This window comes from Saccopteryx bilineata, chromosome 1, assembly GCF_036850765.1.
Source record: "Saccopteryx bilineata isolate mSacBil1 chromosome 1, mSacBil1_pri_phased_curated, whole genome shotgun sequence".
In the NCBI taxonomy this organism is placed as follows: Eukaryota; Metazoa; Chordata; class Mammalia; order Chiroptera; family Emballonuridae; genus Saccopteryx; species Saccopteryx bilineata.
In genome coordinates this window covers 400323245-400343411 of record NC_089490.1, presented here as the reverse complement: position 1 = coordinate 400343411, position 20167 = coordinate 400323245, and the positions used below count along the sequence as shown (strand labels likewise).

At 55.4% G+C, this 20167-nt stretch overlaps 1 protein-coding gene across 1 annotated transcript; it reads left to right on the top strand.

Annotated features, from left to right (window-relative positions):
• The first annotated feature begins 744 nt into the window (after positions 1-744).
• Positions 745-19040, top strand: MAP3K11 (mitogen-activated protein kinase kinase kinase 11). The gene is made up of 10 exons (XM_066252050.1): positions 745-2245; positions 6863-7043; positions 7312-7460; positions 7563-7738; positions 7879-8122; positions 8590-8703; positions 11582-11717; positions 11811-11902; positions 16967-17383; positions 18196-19040. The coding sequence occupies exons 1-10, from the start codon at positions 1519-1521 to the stop codon at positions 18531-18533; spliced, it is 2574 nt and encodes an 857-aa protein (XP_066108147.1). The 5' UTR covers positions 745-1518; the 3' UTR covers positions 18534-19040.
• The last annotated feature ends 1127 nt before the right edge of the window (positions 19041-20167 follow it).

The window sequence follows — 20167 nt, the reverse complement described above, 5'->3', positions numbered from 1 at the left end:
GAATCGAAAAGGCAGAAGCGCTTGAGCGCATGTGCACATGTATGTGTTGCCAACCAAGCTAAAACCGTCACTGGGTGAAACTAAAGTTGCTCTAGTGTGGGTCGCAAAACCGACAGTCGGTGAGCGGGGCCCACAGCCTTTGGCGCAGGATCTGTTCATTGGCGGAGTTAATTGGCGCAAAGCTCTTTCAATGAGTTACAGGAGATGGGGAAAAAGTTAGAAACGTGGACTTCCTAGGTCGCCAGCCAGAGTTTATAGAGCCACCGGAGCATACCCCTCTTGGTCGGCCCCTTTTAGTGTTGGACCTCAAACGTCACGAACGTGTTGAGCAAGCTGCCTCTACTTCCGGGTCAGAGCTTAGATTTGGAGTTGTAGAAAGCGACCGTCCGGAACAGGCAGGAATAGTCGAAATAGGATAGTGTCGTTTTTCTTAAAGGGACAGACTCAAGGAAATTGGGGTCAACCCTGTGGTTGTGAGAGTTAGGTAGCTATTCTGAATCCAGTCACCAGGCGAAGTTAGGGATAACAGTCTCAGGTTTCAACTCACTGGGGAGGGAGCATGAAGAACTTAATAGCTTCCCAGGTGAGGGGAAGAGGAGGAGAGCCTTAGCCAACCAGTTCCAAGAACTTAAGGTGCAGCCAGTTCTGTCCTCCTCCAATATCCCCCGACCCCACCCTACTAGCTATGCAAAGCAGAGCTTCTAGTCCCCATTTCAGATATGGGAATGAGACGCAGAGAGGATGGGTCACAACTTCGGAGCTAAGACCAGACTCGGGTTTGCCCCACTCCAAGCCAGGTTCTTCACCCTGTTTTGTTGATGCCGATGCAGAGGGCAGGGGTGGCCCGTCCTTAGCAAAGATAACCTCGACCGGGGTCGCAGCTACCCTTCTGTCTCTCCTGACCGCCGACCCGGGAACTCCCGGCTCGGTCTCCCGCAGCCTCTGGGAAGGGAGAGGTGCTACCCGCTCGCGTCATCTGATGCTGTTTCCTGCAAGAGGGAGAAGAGCGGAAAAAAGTGAAACTCCACCCTCCACCTCTGCCTCCCGCCCCCGGGGCCAAAGTACAAAGGGAGGAGGAAGAAGGGAACGGGGGTTGGAGCCATCGGCCGAGGGAGCTGGGCCAGGAAGGGGCAGCTCGGCCCAACTAGGGACACTCCAGCCACCCCTGCACGAAAAGATCCAACCGGAGTTAAGGCGCTGCCCATCGCTGGCCCCATCTTACATTTGGCGGGTGTTGGAGCCAGTTCCCCAGGACTGCTCTGGGACTGAGGGACACCCGGGCTTCCGAGCTGGCAATGGTGAGACGCCAGAGACACCGGGGTCCCACCCCTGGAGCCTGACCACATTGCCCTGGGTGGCCCTCCTCCAAAAGCTGGAGATGCGGCGGGCCAGGAGGCGACACCCCTGGCTCCTCAGAGAGGCGTGGGTCTGGGGCTGAGGGCCTCAGCAGCCAGCAGGGGTGGGGACCAGGGGCACCCAGGGAAGGTCCCCCACACGCCCCAGCGCTGGTTCCCAGCTATGGAGCCCTTGAAGAACCTCTTCCTCAAGAGCCCGCTGGGGTCATGGAACAGCGGGGGCAGTGGGGGCAGCGGCGGAGGCTGGCCAGAGGGGTCCTCGAAAGCAGCGGCTTATGCCAACCCCGTGTGGACAGCCTTGTTTGACTACGAGCCCAACGGACAGGACGAGCTGGCCCTGCGGAAGGGTGACCGTGTGGAGGTGCTATCCCGGGATGCAGCAATCTCCGGCGATGAGGGCTGGTGGGCGGGCCAGGTAGGCGGCCAGGTAGGCATCTTTCCGTCCAACTATGTGTCTCGGGGCGGCCCGCCCCCCTGCGAGGTGGCCAGCTTCCAGGAGCTGCGGCTGGAGGAGGTGATCGGCATTGGTGGTTTCGGCAAGGTCTACCGTGGAAGCTGGCGAGGTGAGCTGGTGGCTGTGAAGGCAGCTCGACAGGACCCCGATGAAGACATCAGTGTGACAGCTGAGAGCGTGCGCCAGGAGGCCCGGCTTTTTGCCATGCTGGCACATCCCAACATCATTGCCCTCAAGGCTGTGTGCCTTGAGGAGCCCAACCTGTGTCTTGTGATGGAGTACGCAGCTGGGGGGCCCCTCAGCCGTGCCCTGGCTGGGCGGCGCGTGCCCCCGCACGTGCTGGTCAACTGGGCGGTGCAGATTGCCCGCGGAATGCACTACCTGCACTGTGAGGCCCTGGTGCCTGTCATCCACAGAGACCTCAAGTCCAACAACAGTGAGTTTGGGGGAGCATGGTTGGAGGGTGGCATAACCCAAGCACACATATACTGCCAGTTCTCAGCTGAACCTACCTGGGGCTCCCTGGCCTCTGTGATACTACAGGCTGGAGCTCTTGCCCTCTAGGAGACTCCCAGGAGTTCCAGGCACCTAATAGAGTCCTTCATGGCCCAGCTGCAGAAGTCCTTGACCCCAGCTCACAGCTGCCAAGTTAAAAAATTGGGATCTCTCTGGTGGGCTGTAATTATCCTGCCTAACCATGGCTACCACCTCAAAGAAGCAGAGCACTGGCTGCTGGCACTCCTCAGCCTACCAGCCCCTGAGTTGACACTTGTTCTGTTAGTGCTCTGCTCTCCCCTCCACTTGTGATGGACAGGTACTCCAGAACAGAGATCTCCAAGGGGAAAGCCCGGGGGTCATGCTGCTAAGGCTGAGGCCAGAGCTGGAGTTCCGGCCCTACCCCTGGCTGCATGAGCTTTAAGTGATTATTTAAACTAAGGGCCTCAATTTAAGACTGTAAGAAGGGAGTAACAGGGAGTGGTAAATGGCTTGGCAGGCCCTGGTGTCTGATGCCAGCACTCAGTGGGTCCTCAGCCGTGGGTGTGGACATTTGGGGATTGGATCACCAAGAGTGCCTCACCTGGAATCAGCACTTGGGGTGGGCGTGGTGGGACTAGGCCCGCCATCTCTAGCCATTTCAGGCCCCACACGATAGTGGCAGGTTCAGAGGGCTTCCTCCAGCAGGCTACTGTCTATACTAGGCCAAAAGCAGGCAGCATTCAGGAAGGCACCTAGCATGGTGTCCAGGCAGGGCCTGACAGGAGCAACGGCCAGGAGGCAGGACCCAGCACAGCAGCGAGGACACAAGGCTGAGCCTGCTTGGGCCCACGGTGCAGACTATGGAGCAAAGGGAGGTGCAGGTGGGGCCAATGGGGATACAGGAGAGGCATGGGCAGCCCTTAGAGGGGTGAGCATGGATATTTTGAGCCTCCTGGACTGCACTGACCATGGACAAGGGACCTGGGGGAGCAGAACACCAGGACCTGGTGATATCCAAGTCCCCTCTAGCCAGGCTAGAGGGGCCTGGGCACGCCTGCCAACCACCCCACCCACTCCTATCTTTAGTAGGGAGCAGTTTCCACCTCTCAGCTTCATCTTGTGGGTCCTAGCCATCTAGGGACCCCCACTCCCTACCCCAGTTTTAGGGGATTCCCCGAATGCTCCAGGGGGAGGGGACTCCATCTTCTGTTTTTCCTCCAGTTTTCTTTCCAGAGAAAATGGAACAATAGCCCAGGCCCCTGCTCCCCACCCTCCCCACCATTTCCTGCATTTCCTGCTGCCCCTGAGCCAGCTTCCTGCCCTTGCTCCAGCCTCTGCTCCCTCCCCAGCCCAGCTGCCTGCAGGGGAGGAAAGAGCCAGGGTGGGGGGTTTGTGGGAGGAAGGAGCCAAGGATCGCACCCCCACTCCCCTCTAGTTCCCCTGCTTCCCTCCCTGAGTCTGAGTGGTGTTGAAGGGCAGGCAGGGTGCCTTCGGCCTCCCTAAGCCTGGCCTCCCACCTTGCAGACCCCAGTTCTGGGCCTGGGTGCTGTCTGCAGGATTGGGCGGGGGAGTCCCTGGACTGGGGGGGCACAGGCAGGAAACAATGGCATGATTTTCCTGGACAATGGGGGCCTTGTGAGGAAGCCTGGCAGGGAGTGGAGGGGGAATTCTCCAGGCCCACGAGTCACAGGACTGACTAGCCAGCCCGGCCTGGGCCTGACCTCCCCCAGTTCTCCCCCAAAGGACTCCCCCCAGTTTGAGACCTGGGCCAGGCCCTCAGAAAGGAGAAGTAGGGACCATGGGAGGGAAGCGGAAGAGGTGTGTAAGCTGCCTAGGCCACTCCCAAGACCACAGAGGACAGCCTGGGATGGGGCTGGGGGCCAAAGAGTCCTAAGGGGCCCTGAGAGGGGGATCTCCAGCCTTCTACTTCCAGGTGGCTCCTGACTACCGTATTCCCAGGGTCTCCATCTGACACCAGAAGAGCAACTTGGGTTGAGACAAATTCAAGGCACTTGAAAGGAGATGCAGAGGAAAGGAGGAGGCTTTGAAGATGTAAGGTCAAGCGGGGGGTGGCGGGTGGCAGAAAGGCCATGAGTACAAAGAAGTCCTGAGACTTTGGTGAGTTACCTGGGTCTCAGATTAGCTGGCTAAAAAGGAGAGGCTGGCCTTCCAGTCTGAGATACTGGTACAGAAAGTGTGTCACTAGTCAGAGAGGTACCACGTGTGGCTAGAGACACAGCCAGGAAGCAGCAAGTGTTGATCCTGCCACCTGAGGAGGCAGGAGTCTCTCCCCAGCCCTGGCACACAGACCCCTTTGCTTGGTCCCACTCCAGCCACATGCTACCAGCCTATTGTGGTTCTCAGGAATGAGCTCGTATAGGGCTTACAAAATGGTTCAGTTCCGAGCCTCCAGCAGCCAGGCTGGAGACTGTAGTGAAGCTGGGAGTAAATTGTGATAAAGGATGGAGAAGACAGGGTCTACAGAGAGATGTTAGTAAACGACAGAAACTTTAGGACAACTGGCGTTTAGCATGCTCATGCTGGATGTCAGACCCCGTGCTTTAAAAAGTGGGATCTTGCCTGACCAGGTGGTGGTGCAGGGGATAGAGCGTCGGACTGGGATATGTAAGACCCAGGTTCGAGACCCCGAGGTCACCAGTTTGAGCGCGGGCTCATCTGGTTTGAGCAAAGCTCACCAGCTTGGACCCAAGGTCACTGGCTCGAGCAAGGGGTTACTCAGTCTGCTGAAGGCCCATGGTCAAGACACATATAAGAAAGCAATCAATGAACAACTAAGGTGTTGCAACGAAAAACTGATGATTGATGCTTCTCATCTCTCTCCGTTTGTGTCTGTCCCTATCTATCCCTCTCTCTGTCTCTGTAAAAAAAAAAGAAAGAAAAAAGTGGGATCTTGTATAATACTCATGACAATCCTCCGAGGTGGCTTTTGTTATCATCCCCAGCTTTATTAACTGTTCAGGACTCAGGACTCAGCCCCAGTCTGGCTCAGAGGAGAGGGTGGATTTCAGGACCATTATCTCAATTAGGAGGAATAGCAGGAAGATTTGCTGGATATGGTGGGATGATGAAGGTAGTTATTGAGGGCATCAAGTGAGACAGCTGAACTGACTTCTGGTCTAGAGCTCTGAATATGGGAGATGTCAGTGGGTAGCTGGTACCTCAGAGAGGCCAAGACAGTCCGGGGGCAGTGGGCAGAGGTTGAGGAGAGGCCAGGCTTTGAAGAACACCTGCATTGAAAGGGCTGAGAGGAGGGGAGGCCCTGAAGGAAACAGCACAAGCAGCCAGAGGCCCCAGGAGCCAAGGACATCAGGGAACTGTTGGGTAGCAGTACCGATACCCCCACAAAGCCTAAAGAGCTTGACCAGAAGCAGGATCAGGAGTTGTGACTTTAGGCCTAGAAAAGTGAAAACCCTGGTTCTGCCACCTCTTCTGAGAAGTCTTCTCTGACTCACTGGGCTGTGTTAGGTGCTGGGGCCCGCCTCTTACCGAGGGGCATGCTGGAACTCCACCCCAAGTACTCTGTGTTGTCCCTGTTACAGTGTTGTCACCTGAGCAGGAGAGCTGAGAGATATGCCCTGAAATGACACATACTCAGAAGCGTAGTTGGCTTGTATGTCACTTCTCTATCGTGCACTTCTCTATAACCAGAAAAGTAGAGAGGCCCTTGATGATTCTATGGCTTTGTCCTTTTTCTATTCCTCTAAAACTTCTCTAATTTGAGCCATGCTTTTCCTGATGAGAGGTTTGTAGTTACTCCTTCTCTCTGTACAGAGGATGGTAGCCCCACTTGGGTCAAAGCCATGAGCCCCTGCCAAGGCTAACCATCCACTCCTACATTTACCCAAAGCTCCTCCTTTCTGGCCAAGAACCATCATTTTCTCAGACCCCTCCCTTTCTCTCCACATCCAACTGCATGAGTAGTTATCTTTTAGAGTCTCTCTCTCCCTTGGGAGTGGCTGTAGTAGCCGGAGATATGGGCACCAGGGGCCTGTGGTGCCTGCTGGGCTTCCTTTCTCTCCAAAGGGCTCCCTCCTGCTCCTCACCCCAAGGGAGGTTCTGATTCACATTCCTGCTTTAGCAAAATGACAAGACATGGGGTTCTCTTGAAATTAAAGCCAGAAAGGCTGACAGGCTGCTATATTGCTGGCTTCCATACAATGCAGTATTAGGGAAACGGTTCAGGACTGGTTTTGGAACCACACAGATTAGGTTGGAATCTTTAATTTACTTATGACCTTAGCCAAGTCATTTTCTTGCTTAGTTTCTTCATCTGTAAAATGGGGATAAAAATATCTACTTCACAAATTTTTTGTGTGACTGCTAGAGCTGAGTCTAAATGCCTGGCTTATAGTAGCCCCTCCATAAACATTTCCCAGAATTGTTATTTTTGTCTGATTCTACCCCAATCCTAGCGGTGAGCTCTCCAGAGAAAGATCATCTCTGTTGCCCCAGTACCTAGCCAGACGTCTGTCAGATGACAGCTTGCTCCCGGCTCCTCCCTTGTCCCCAGCATCTGAGCCTGGAGCAACCACAGCCCGCCCCTCCTCTTCCCTAGTTCTGCTGCTGCAGCCCATTGAGGGTGATGACATGGAGCACAAGACCCTGAAGATCACCGACTTCGGCCTGGCCCGCGAGTGGCACAAAACCACACAAATGAGTGCTGCAGGCACCTATGCCTGGATGGCTCCCGAGGTTATCAAGGCCTCCACCTTCTCTAAGGGCAGCGATGTCTGGAGGTGCGGACTGGGTAGAGGTTGGACAGGGCCTGTTTGGGCTGCCGGGGGACTGAGGTGGCTGCCAAAATCTACAGCTGGGCAGACAGGCGGAGCCCAGGGGGAAGGAGCCCAAACCATCTACACTGCTCACAAAAATTAGGGGATATTTTATAACTTCGTATTAATTTTGGAAATATCCCCTAATTTTTGTGAGCATTATAGTTCCTGGTTGCTTTGGGGTGAAATAGTAATGAGAAGAGGGAACACAGACCCTTTGTCTCCCCCACAGCTTTGGGGTGCTGCTGTGGGAATTGCTGACCGGCGAGGTGCCCTACCGTGGCATCGACTGCCTTGCTGTGGCCTACGGAGTGGCTGTTAACAAGCTCACACTGCCCATCCCATCCACTTGTCCTGAGCCCTTTGCACAGCTCATGGCCGGTAAGGAACTGGCGCGGGAGGGTGAGGGGCAGAGTTTCTTGGCCCAAGAACACATCCACAGAACTCTTCTTCTTCTGTCCCTACTCCACACTGTGTCCTCAGACTGCTGGGCACAGGACCCCCACCGCAGGCCCGACTTTGCCTCCATCCTGAAGCAGTTGGAGGCGCTAGAGGCGCAGGTCCTGCGGGAAATGCCGCGGGACTCCTTCCATTCCATGCAGGAAGGCTGGAAGAGAGAAATCCAAGGCCTTTTCGACGAGCTGCGAGCCAAGGAAAAGGTGGGAGTCAGGGACCCTGAGTTGGAAGAAGACGCCTGGAAGGGCTGTCTCCCCGGTCCCCATTGGGCAGAGGGTAGGGGCGGGCTCCAGGGTCCGTACCGACTGACCCCACCGCCTTGCCTTCACTGTCCGGGGCACAGGAGCTACTGAGCCGCGAGGAGGAGCTGACCCGGGCAGCGCGCGAGCAGCGGTCACAGGCGGAGCAGCTACGGCGGCGTGAGCACCAACTGGCTCAGTGGGAGCTGGAGGTGTTCGAGCGCGAGCTGACGTTGCTGTTGCAGCAGGTGGACCGCGAACGGCCTCACGTGCGCCGCCGCCGCGGCACCTTCAAGCGCAGCAAGCTCCGCGCGCGCGACGGCGGCGAGCGCATCAGCATGCCACTGGGTAAGAGGCCGGTCCCAGCACGCCTCCCGCCATTGGCTGCGTGGACCGAGTGGTTTTAGGCGTTCGTGCTGGACTGGTTTAGGGTGTTGGTGGGTGGGTCCCTGAGCTAAAGGCTGGAAGGGGTTGGGATATGGCGTGTTTGTGGGCGGATTTTGGAGGAAATATTTGCATGTCGGCCTGGGAGTGGGGAGGGGCGGGGATCAGGGAAGTGGGAAGGCCGAGGGGCGGGGCCTGCGGGCTCCGGGGAATCTCCGACTGCACGGCGCTTGCCGGATGGTGGCATCCAGACGGTCTGCTTTCCTTACCGAGAGCCTGGGGCGCAGAAGGGCAGTAAGGCTGGCCCTAGTCACACGGCCACCATGCCAGGCCCGGGCCCTGCACTGCCTACGAGTCGGTCGAGGGTCCTTGTGGACTGAGATCTTGGTTCATCTTCACAAACCAGCACCCTGCTTCCTTCCCAAACTCAGACTTCAAACATCGCATCACTGTGCAGGCCTCGCCCGGCCTGGACCGGAGGAGAAACGTCTTTGAGGTCGGAGCTGGGGACTCGCCCACCTTTCCCCGTTTTCGGGCCATCCAGTGTAAGCAACCTCCTCTCTCATGTCCTTGCCCTGACCCTTATCCTTCTGTCAAACCTTTTCCATGGCGCTGGATCCCAGCCAGTCCCCCTGCCCTGTCATTCTAGACTGGTACCTCTGAGTTCCCCAAGCAGCATTTACATTACTACTTTTTTAAAAGTCAAACAGTTGTTTGACACTAATATACTGCTCACAAAAATTAGGGGATATTTCAAAATGCATATGAAGCGATAAAAAAAAAAAAGCATTTGATTTTTTTTTTTATTAAACAAGAACATCAGAAAAGCAAAGGAGCCTGACCAGGTGGTTGCGTAGTGGTTAGAGCGTCGGACTGGGATGCAGAGGACCCAGGTTCAAGACCCCGAGGTAGCCGGCTTGAGCGCGGGCTCATCTGGCTTGAGCAAAAAGCTCACCAACTTGGACCCAAGGTCACTGGCTCAAGCAAGGGGTTACTCAGTCTGCTGAAGGCCCACGGTCAAGGCACATATGAGAAAGCAATCGATGAACAACTAAGGTGTTGTAACGAAAAACTGATGATTGATGCTTCTCATCTCTCCGTTCCTATCTGTCCCTATCTATCTCTCTCTCTGACTATCTGTCTCTGTAAGAAAAAAAAGAAAAAGAGCCTGACCAGGCTGGTGGCGCAGTGGATAGAGCGTCGGACTGGGATGCGGAAGGACCCAGGTTCGAGACCCTGGGGTTGGCAGCTTGAGTGCGGGCTCATCTGGCTTGAGCAAAGAGCTCACTAGCATGGACCCAAGGTTGCTGGCTCGAGCAAGGGGTTACTCAGTCTACTGAAGGCCCGTGGTCATGGCACATATGAGAAAGCAATCAATGAACAACTACGGTGTCTCAATGAAAAACTGATGATTGATGCTTCTCATCTCTCTCCGTTCCTGTCTGTCTGTCCCTATCTATCCCTCTATCTGACTCTCTCTCTGTCCCTGTAAAAAAATTTTAAAAAATAATAATAATAAAAAAGAAAAGAAAAAAAAAAGAAAAAGAGCCTGACCAGGTGGTGGCGCAGTGGATGGAGCATCGGACTGGGATTCAGAGGACCCAGGTTTGAAACCCCAAGGTCTCCAGCTTGAGCGCGGGCTCATCTGGTTTGAGCAAGGCTCTCATCAGCTTGGACCCAAGGTCACGGACTTTAGCAAGGGGTTACTCGGTCTGCTGAAGGTTCCCCAATCAGTGAACAACTAAGGTGTCACAATGAAAACCTGATGATTGATGCTTCTCATCTCTCTCCGTTCCTGTCTGTCTGTCCCTATCTATCCCTCTCTCTGACTCTCTCTCTGTCTCTGGGGAAAAGAAAAAAAGAAAGAAAGAAAGAAAAGCAAAGGACAAGGCCCTGGCCGGTTGGCTCAGTGCTAGAGCATTGGCCTGGTGTGCAGGAATCCCGGGTTCGATTCCCGGCCAGGGCACACAGGAGAAGCGCCCATCTGCTTCTCAACCCCTCCCCCTCTCCTTCCTCTCTGTCTCTTCCCCTCCCGCAGCCAAGGCTCCATTGGAGCAAAGTTGGCCCGGTGCTGAGGATGGCTCTGTGGCCTCTGCCTCAGGTGCTAGAATGGCTCTGGTTGCAACAGAGCAACGCCCCAGATGGGCAGAGCATCACCCCCTGGTGGGCATGCCAGGTGGATCCCAGTCGGGTGCATGCGGGAGTCTGACTGCCTTCCCATTTCCAACTTCAGAAAAATACAAAAAAAAAAAAAAAAAAAAAAAGCAAAGGACAAGTCAAAGAAAGTTGTTTGATTATGCAAATAAGATACAAAACCGCCTGACCTGTGGTGGCACAGTGGAAAAAGCATCGACCTGGAAATGCTGAGGTCGCTGGTTCGAAACCCTGGGCTTGCCTGGTCAAGGCACATATGGGAGTTGATGCTTCCAGCTCCTCCCCCCTTCTCTCTCTCTGTCTCTCTCTCCTCTGTCTCTCTCCTCTCTAAAAATGAATAAATAAAATAAAAAAATTAAAAAAAAACATACAAAACCAACTTTTATTTCATTGGTGACAATGCACTATACAAAAGGCTGAAAATACTGGAGTATCTGCATGTGCCCTGATCCCCTAATTTTTGTGAGCAGTGTATTTTCTAAGTGTATGACTCCTCATTTTTCTAAATGTTTTGCTAATATTAGCTTAATTTTTCTGGGTAGCTGTCCTTATTAAGTGTTATAAATGAGAAAAGCTAATAAAAGTAACTTGCCTAACATTCCACAGCTAATAAGAGTCAGAGTTCAGCCTGACCAGGCGGTAGCGCAGTGGATAGAGCGTCTGACTGGGATGTGGAAGGACCCAGGTTCGAGATTCCGGGGTTGCCAGCTTGAGCGTGGGCTCATCTGGCTTGAGCAAAGAGCTCACTAGCATGGACCCAAGGTCACTGGCTCGAGCCAGGGGTTACTCGGTCTGCTGAAGGCCTGCGGTCATGGCACATATGAGAAAGCAATCAATGAACAACTACGATGTTGCAACGAAAAACTGATGATTAATGCTTCTCATCTCTCTCCGTTCCTGTTTGTCTGTCTATATCTATTTCTCTATCTGACTCTCTCTCTGTCCCTGTAAAAAAAAAAAAAAAAGAGTCAGAGTTCAAATCTAGTCAGTTTAAGTTTCTGCAGTGTCTGTACTACCAAGCAGCAAATGCCAGGTGAAGGTCTAGATAAGATGCCCCACCCTACTGCCTGCCCCAGGACCCAAACTTCCCTACCCACCCCTAGTTCTGCTCTGTTCTCTGTGGCCCGAAGTCCACCCTAGGGATGGATTGGGGCCCAGCCTGCTCCCATCTCTAAGAGATTACCTGTGGAGACTGACTCCTATGATGGGAGAGAACAAGGATCGGGGCTCTTGACCTCAGCTCATACTCCATTGGTTTTCCTCCCACAGTGGAGCCTGCAGAACCAGGCCAAGCATGGGGCCGTCAGTCTCCCCGACGTCAGGAGGACTCAAGCAATGGAGAGCGTCGAGCATGCTGGGCCTGGGGTCCCAGTTCTCCCAAGCCTGGGGAAGCCCAGAATGGGAGGTGAGTGCCTGAGTACCCCCAACTTCAGTATCATCCGCCTTCCAACAGTCTTGAGATTCACGAAGCACAACTCCCCTCCCCTCCTGTAACCAGGAGAAGATCCCGCATGGACGAAGCCACCTGGTACCTGGATTCCGATGATTCATCCCCCTTAGGATCTCCTTCCACACCCCCAACACTTAATGGTGAGTGGCCTTGTTGCCCGTCAGCAGACTCTTGCTGCACTCTTTCTCTTTCTGGGGGTACTATGGGGAGACTGCCAGCAGCCACAGCAAAGCTAGCCCTAGAACCCAGTTCTGACTTTTAGGCATACTACTAAGCTGGGTACAGCCCAAGCTTCAGGGATCCTAGAGTCTGATCTCCCTATTCAGGCCTGGCTTGCATGAGGGTGCTTTCCTGGCCCCGTGGCAGTCACTGTGCTCTCCGCAGGCTCTAGGGAGGGAAGGAAAATGGAATGGTACCCTCCAATTTGGAACCCAAGGGAATCTGGGCCCAGAGAGGTGGAGAGAGACAAATGCTGCCACACTGTGCTTCTCAGAGTCCCTTCGGGAGAGCTTGTAGTGGAGAGGGGACCATAAAGCTGAGCAGGCAGAGATCCAGGGCCCAGCTGCATCTGGGGAAGTTCTGGGCTTTTCTTTTCTCCACGATGCTAACAGCACTTAGCATGTGCCAGGCATTCCATCTAAACAACAACCACATAAGAGAGGTGCCGTTATTATCCCCATTTTATAGATGAGGAAACTGAGGCTCCAAGAGGTGAGGTAACCTACCTAAAGACCCCGGCTAACGAAGTGAATCCAGAGAGACTGGCTCCCATGCTCCGGGTTAGCCCCCTTGGAAGCTTTTATGTGAAGGAAAGGTCTCTCACATACAAACTGCTTGGGAAGCTAGGGCGCAGGCAGGATGCAGGACTCCCTGAGAAGGGGAGGGCTCAGCCCAACACTGCCCAGCATTGGCAGGGCCTAGAAAGTTGCAGCCTTCCTTGCCTATGGGTCGCTTCAGAGACCTCACCTGCCCCTGCTTCTCAGAGCGGAGCACAGGACCTGGCTTAGAGCTGTCAGGCCAGTGACCTCTCCAGCAGACACTTTAGACTCCCTTCTCTCACCCCACCCAGCACATAAGCTCCCAGCACCCAAGCCATTTTTCTTTTTTTTTTTGTATTTTTTTGTATTTTTTTTTCTGAAGCTGGAAACAGGGAGAGACAGTCAGACAGACTCCCGCATGCGCCGACCGGGATCCACCCGGCACGCCCACCAGGGGCAAAGCTCTGCCCACCAGGGGGCGATACTCTGCCCTTCCGGGGCGTCGCTCTGCTGCGACCAGAGCCACTCTAGTGCCTGGGGCAGAGGCCAAGGAGCCATCCCCAGCGCCCAGGCCATCTTTGCTCCAATGGAGCCTTGGCTGCGGGAGGGGAAGAGAGAGACAGAGAGGAAGGGGGGGGTGGAGAAACAAATGGGCGCTTCTCCTATGTGCCCTGGCCGGGAATCGAACCTGGGTCCCCCGCACGCCAGGCCGACGCTCTACAGCTGAGCCAACCGGCCAGGGCCCCAAGCCATTTTTCATAGTGATCACAATAGCTAACACTTACTGGGTCCCTTCGATGTGCCCGGCAGTGCTGTCGGGCGGGCATTATTATCAGCTCCACTTTCTGGAGGAGGAAACAGAGGTACGGAGCGGTGAGGTGGTTTGACGTAGGACACAGCAGAACAGCGATTTGAACCAGGTCTGACTCCTGGACCCCCATCCGCTGCACCATTTTCTGCCCCAGCCAGTTCATTGCTTCAGGCCAACAGTGAAGCAGGGACTGAACCAAGACTTGGAAGGCCAAGAGGCCTGCTTGGATTCCCCTGATTTAGGATGTACCAGGCAGAAGAGTTGACGGAGACTCTGAGGTCCTGTGAAGCCGTCCCCGGCCATGTTCTACAGATCCCTTTGGCCTTGCGCTCCCTGAGCAACCAGGGCACGGACACAAGTGCTAGACCCCCATCCTTCTCCAGCTTCCCGCCTTACCTAAAAGGACATCCCTGGCCCAGCCCAGCTACTGGCTGAGCACTGAATTCCCCTATCACAAGCCTACACTCTATGAGAGTCCGTGACCTTAACTTCCCAGTCCCCAGAATCAGAGACTGTCCCGGACATAAGCCGCAACATTGGGGAATCCCATCTCCCACCCCTATCTCTTCCTGGATACTCTGGCCCTTGGGGAGCTGTTTGCAATGACTTGCATATTGGTGGATGCAGTCAGGCTACACTGACAGAAATTGCCCTGTGATGCTCGTTGTCCTAGAGCTGATAACTACCACATGGCTTTAGCCTCTCTGTGAGGTCGTTCTGAAGTGATTTCACCTTCATTTCTGGGTCAAGAATGGTTGTGCTGCTTTCTTCTAAACAGCAGGGCTGCTAGCTCTTACTACCAGGAAGTGTAGAGGCAACTAAGCCCTTGCTAAGTTACCTTGGGCAAGTCCCTTACCTCTCAGAACCTCAGTGTTTTTTCAGGCCAGTGACTTCAAGAACTTCTTTATACTCAAATTCAGTTTGAAACACTACCTGGAGTTAGTTACCTGGACCCTAGAGGTGAAGGGTTCAAGCCCCCAAATCTGCTCCCACTTAGTATGCCAGTGGCAAGTCCAGGTTGGCACCCGGGCTTCTGACCAACAGGCCTGAAATCACCACGATCTCCGGTTTGCTAACTTGCTAGAGCATCTCACAGAACTCAGGAAGTTTACTTACTATATTACCAGCTTATTATAAAGGATACAGATCGAGAACAACCAGATCAAAGAGATGTGTGGGGCAAGGGGTGTGGGCAGGGGCATGGGCACCAACCCCTCCGAGGCGCCCTCCCCCAGCACCTCCATGTGTTCACTAGTCAGGAAGCGCTCTGAACTCCTGAAGCTGGAGGGCTTTTTTTGACTTTTTGTTGTTTTTTTACAGAGAGAGGGATAGATAGGACAGACAGATAGGAATAGAGAGATGAGAAGTATCAACCATTAGTTTTTCGTTGAGCATTTTGACACCTTAGTTGTTCATTGATTGCTTTCTCATTTGTGCCATGACCGCGGGCCTTCAGCAGACCGAGTAGCCCCTTGCTCGAGCCAGTGACCTTGGGTCCAAGCTGGTGAGCTTTTGCTCAAACCAGATGAGCCCGCACTCAAGCTGACAACCTCGGGGTCTCAAACCTGGGTCCTCGGCATCCCAGTCCGACGCTCTATCCACTGCGCCACCGCCTGGTCAGGCAGAATATGGAGGTTTCATTAAGTGGACATTATGGATTGATGGAATCATTGGTGGTTGAAATCAATCTCCAGCCCCTCCCCTCCCTGGTAGGAGGAAGCTGAAAGTTCCAGCCCTCTAATGACATGGTTGGTTCCTCTGGCAACCAGACCCCTATTCCTAGGAATTTTGCAAAAGTCACTCCATTCATATAAACTCAGGTGTGGTTAAAAGGGACTTGTTATGAATTAAAAAGGTGCTCCTTATACCTTTACATTCTATCACTTACAAAATTCCCAGGGTTTTAGAAGCTCTGTGCTGGAAATGAGAGGAGGACACAAATACATAAATCACAATGTCAGCTTCTCAGAGGAAGTGACATCTGAGCTGGGTCTAGATGGGTGGGCAGTGTGCTGGGAAGAAGGAGTGGTATGTATGGGCATGGGGCTCACCAGACATGGGCAAGAGGAAGCCTGGCTGGAAGTCAGAGGGGAGTTGAAAGCCAGGGAGTGGCAGGAAGGGACTAGGCCTGCACCTCCCAGGTCTGTGAAGCCCAGTGAAGCCCCAGCATGTATGTTAGCAGAAGTTTGTTGAGTAAATGAGTGAGCAAAGCTGGAAAAATAAGCAGGCGCCAGTTGAGGAAGGGCCTGGAAATGGGGAGCTCCTATGCAGAGACTGTCTTTAGAGGCAAAGAGGCCTGACCTATGGTGACACAGTAGATAAAGCGTCTACCTGGAACGCTGAGGTTCGAATCCCTGGGCTTGCCCGGTTAAGGCACATACAGGACGCAACTACTATTTAGTAGTGCTTCTTCCCACTTCTCCCCCCTTTCTCGCTCTTCCTCTCTTTTTCTCTCCCCTCTCTCCAAAAATCAATAAATAAAATCTATTAAAAAAAAAAAAGAGGCATAGAGACTGGGTAAGTGTTGTGGCTGAGAACAGGGACCCTCTCCCCACTCAGCCGTGTCCTGGTTCATAGTAGAAGCTCCTTTTCCCCAAGCCTTGCATTTCTTCCTCTCAACACCCAGCCCAGTGCTCTACTCCAGGCAGGCCCACTCCATTACTGGCCCAAAGAGAAAGGGGAAAGCAGAAGGAAGGGTCAAGGCTGGGGAGGGCTTTGAAAGCAGTTAAGGAGCTTGGACTTACTTCTAGTGGCAGTGAAGAGCTATGACCAGGTCTAGAGCCAAGGAAGACCTGACAAAATTAGGGTTTGTGGGAGGCCATCATAGACCTTCTACCTCCCAGTGGCAGGCCCCCTAGGCCTGCAGGTAGGACACAGAGGTCCTGAAATCCAGAGCAGAGTCTGGTTGGAAAGTAGTGGAGAGCAAAGGCTCTGTTGCCGCTGCCTGGACTGAGGCCAGCTCCACTGCACACTGGCTGTGCACCCTTAGACAAGCCCTCAACCTATCTGAGCCTGGGACTCCTGGGGCATAAGGATCAAATAACATAATACCCTTACATCATTCAGCTGGGGCCTGGCACAAACAATTGACCTCTCTGAACCCCAGTTTCCTCATTTCTGGAATAGGGACAGTGATGCATGTCTCTGGGGCTGTTGTGTACGTTGGAGTTCGCCTGTGCACTCCAGATAAGCTACCACTGGAGGGGGGACAGGCAGACAGAAGGACCAGGTTCTGTCCAGCCAGAAGAGATGGGCACAGGGCACAGGTCCTAGTCCTGTCCCTGTCCCTGCAGATGCCCCCGGCAGGCCATTGAGACCACTGAGACCCATGGTGATGTGGCCTCAGCTTCCTCCTCGTTGTCCCCCTTTGCTCCCCCACATCCCGGGTCTCTGGGCTCCAGGACACCTGGCTGCCTCCCAGGCTTTGCCCTGCGGGTCCCTAGTACCTCGGTGGCACCGCCCTCTCCCCACCCTCCATTACTGAAAGGCTGGGCTGTGTGCGTGATGGGGGCGGCGGGTGGGCGGGGCCAGGGAGGATGCGGGGAGCAGACCTCAATCCTTGTACCACCGTCACTGGGGGGCCCCAGGGCTCCCCTCTTGAAGACGACTTAACCTATGCCCGCCCTCGCCACCAGGTAACCCTCCGCGGCCGAGCCTGGAGCCAGAGGAGCCAAGGCGGCAGCCCCCTGTGGAACGTGGCAGCGGCTCCGGGACACCCAAGCTGATCCAGCGCGCGCTGCTGCGCGGCACCGCCCTGCTCGCCTCCCTGGGCCTCGGCCGCGACCTGCAGCCGCCCGGGGGCCCGGGCCGCGAGCGCGGGGAGCCCCCGCCAGTGTTCCCCACGCCACTGGCCACGCTGTCTCCCGCCCAGTCCCCCTCTCCGCTCCCCGCCCGGCTCTGCCGCTTCTCCCCCAAGACACCCGACGCTCCCACCTCCGGGTTGAGCCCTAACGCCTCCTGCCCACGCGCCCCAGCGCCCCTGCTGCTGGAGCTGGGCATCTCCGCGGGCCAGCCGTCAGCCAAGAGCCCCCGGCGCGAGGAGGAGAGGCGCGGTGAGTGGCCCTGTGCACACCTGCTGCGAGGTGATGGAGAAGGCAGGAAGGCTGGTAGCGGCGGGCAGGGCAGCCAGGCTCGGCCCACAGGCCCGTCGTCCTCTGTTGACCCTCACACTCCGGCGCTGGGCACGCATGAAAGGAACTGAATTTCAAGCTCAGCCACCCAGTGGTCAGGGGTGTAGTGGGGCCCAGCCAGGCTGTCTGAGATAGCCGGCCTACTACAGTGATTGCAGTGGTGGTGACAACGGCAGCCTCCTGCTGGTGCTTACCTGTGCCAGGTTCTGTCTGGTGTTTTACAGAGACTGTCTCACTTATCATGAGAACCCTGTGAACTAGCTACTCTTGTTAGACCCCCTTTTTTTTTTAGGATTTTATTTATTCATTTTAGAGAGGAGAGAGAAAGAGAGAAGGGGGAACGAGCAGGAAGCATCAACTCCCACATGTGCCTTGACCAGGCAAGCCCAGGGTTTTGAACTGGTGACCGAGCATTCCAGGTCGATGCTTTATCCACTGTGTCACCACAGGTCAGGCTAGACCCATTTTTTAAAGGAGGAAATTTAAGGCAGAACAAGGGACTCGCAGCTCCCACAGGTGAGTAGCAGGGCTAGGGTCCCAGCCCAGACCTGCCTGTTCCAGAGGCCACTACACTCTAAACAGATACACTGGAGAGCAGAAGGGGCCGTGGAAGTGATGAGTCAAGTTGCTCACTGTGCAGATGGGGACACTGAGGCCCAGAGCAGGCAGTGCCTCCTGGGGACAGCCTGGAGGAGGTAACTGCTTAACTCTGTGCCCCTTCCCACCCTTCATAGGAAGCGCTGTTTCACCCCCGCCAGGGATTTCCCGCTCTGCTCCGGGCACCCCAGGCACCCCGCGCTCACCGCCCCTGGGCCTCATCAGCCGACCTCGGCCCTCGCCCCTTCGCAGCCGCATCGACCCATGGAGTTTCGTGTCCGCCGGGCCACGGCCTTCGCCCTTGCCCTCACCACAGCCTGCGCCCCGCCGGGCGCCCTGGACCTTGTTTCCAGACTCGGACCCCTTCTGGGACTCTCCACCTGCCAACCCCTTCCGTGGGGGCCCTCAGGACTGCAGGGCACAGACCAAAGACATGAGTGCCCAGGCCCCGTGGATGCCAGAGGCGGGGCCGTGAGAGGGCCGCTGCTTCCCCAGCTCCGGCTGCCCCAGAGCAGCCACAGCATACACTGGAACAGGCTGCCTCACTTTCCCCCAGGGCCCCAGCCATCTCTGGGGGTCAGGAACACTACACTGCACAGGAAGCCTTCACACTGGATGGGGGTCCTGCACCCCGCACACACCTGCAACCTGTGGGCCCCCGACTGACCTGCCCCACTGGGGCCTAACACTGTATCCAGCTGGTTGGGAGGACCATAGCCTGTCTCAGGGAATTGCCGCCGGGGGTAGTGCAGGGAGGCGGGGAGGTGCAAGGGAGAGGGGCTAGCCTCAGCTGTCACCAGCACTTTTGACCAAGTCCTGCTACTGTGGCCCCTGCCCCGGGGCTTAGTGCCTGGACCCCCCTGCCCTGGGGGTCATCAGGGGCCAGGATTCTCTGGGTGCCTTCCTGCTGCCCCGGCCAGGGTTGGGGCCTCGGCCTCAGGATCCAATGAAGCCAAATAAACTCCCCAAGCTGTCTTCCTAAGCACAGCCTGTCACCTTTCTTGGAAGTAACCAGGGATCCAACCCATAACATGACTTCATGCCACCAGCATAATGGGTAGTCGGCCTTGGCCTAGGCTGGTGCCTCACACCACACCCCTCTCCTGGGATTAAGTACCCCAGCTTCAGTTAGGCATTCAAGGCCTTTGCCAGCCTCCCTGGCACAAACCACACGAACTGACCTCACCCACCTCCCCACCCTTGCCAGGCCTTTCCCACCATTGCAAGTGACTCTTCACCCTGATTTGTCCTCCTGGAAGGTCCCTGCTTATCCTTAGGTCGGTTCAATGTTCCCTCCCCCGGGATGACTCCTGGCCATGCTGCTCCCAACCCGGGCAGCTTGCTGAACTCAGAACACTGCAGCCCTCGGGGCAGTGTCTTGGGGGTTTATCCAGGGTGTTTCTATCCCAGAGTCCAACTCAGGAAGATGGATCTGGCTTGGCACCTGGCTCTACTCACCTTTCTACCACGGGGGTCTGTGGGTTCTGGGAGTTTCGGTCTGGGCTCCCCTCCCGGCCCTCCTCTCCTTCATGCCCTGTGGCAGCCAGACTCACTTTGTCCCCAGTGTTTAGGAGGATGGGCACAAAAGGTTGTCAGGAAGGACCTGGAAGAGAGACCTGCCTGCACCATTTGCCAGGGTGCTCTGCGTGTCCTCAACTCCTTACTTCGCCAACCCTGTCCCCACCAGACCCATCCCAAGTCCCGTATTCGTCTCCCACTCAACTGCCCAGGCCGCCACCTCCCATCCAGAATGCCTACAGTAGCGCCTCCCCTATAGGTCCCCGGGCCACAGTTGTCCTCAAGGCTCTGTGTCTACCCCTATAGCCAGCCCCCTGTCCCTCTCCTACCCCAGCTCTTTCCCACCTTCAGTGGCCTCTTTATTCCCCAGCTAAAATGTCACTCCACAGGGGCCTTCCCAGTGAGCTCCCCTCCCCCAGAGCTGTCTCCCATTATACAAGGGTTTCCTTCAGGGACCGAATGACAATGTGGACATGTCATGTTCCCTTGCTAACAGGTTTCTGTGAACACCAGGAAGGAAGAGACCTGTCTGTCCTCTTTCCCTTTGTCCTCAGGATCTAAGTCCTTGCTGAGTAGATGAATGGCGTGTGT

Excerpts from the sequence above, each read along its gene's own strand:
- MAP3K11 (XM_066252050.1), top strand. The coding sequence starts at position 1,519 with ATGGAGCCCTTGAAGAACCTCTTCCTCAAGAGCCCGCTGGGGTCATGG. Across the intron at positions 2,246-6,862 it reads AGACCTCAAGTCCAACAACA|TTCTGCTGCTGCAGCCCATT; the intron begins GTGAGTTTGGGG and ends CCTCTTCCCTAG. Across the intron at positions 7,044-7,311 it reads AAGGGCAGCGATGTCTGGAG|CTTTGGGGTGCTGCTGTGGG; the intron begins GTGCGGACTGGG and ends TCTCCCCCACAG.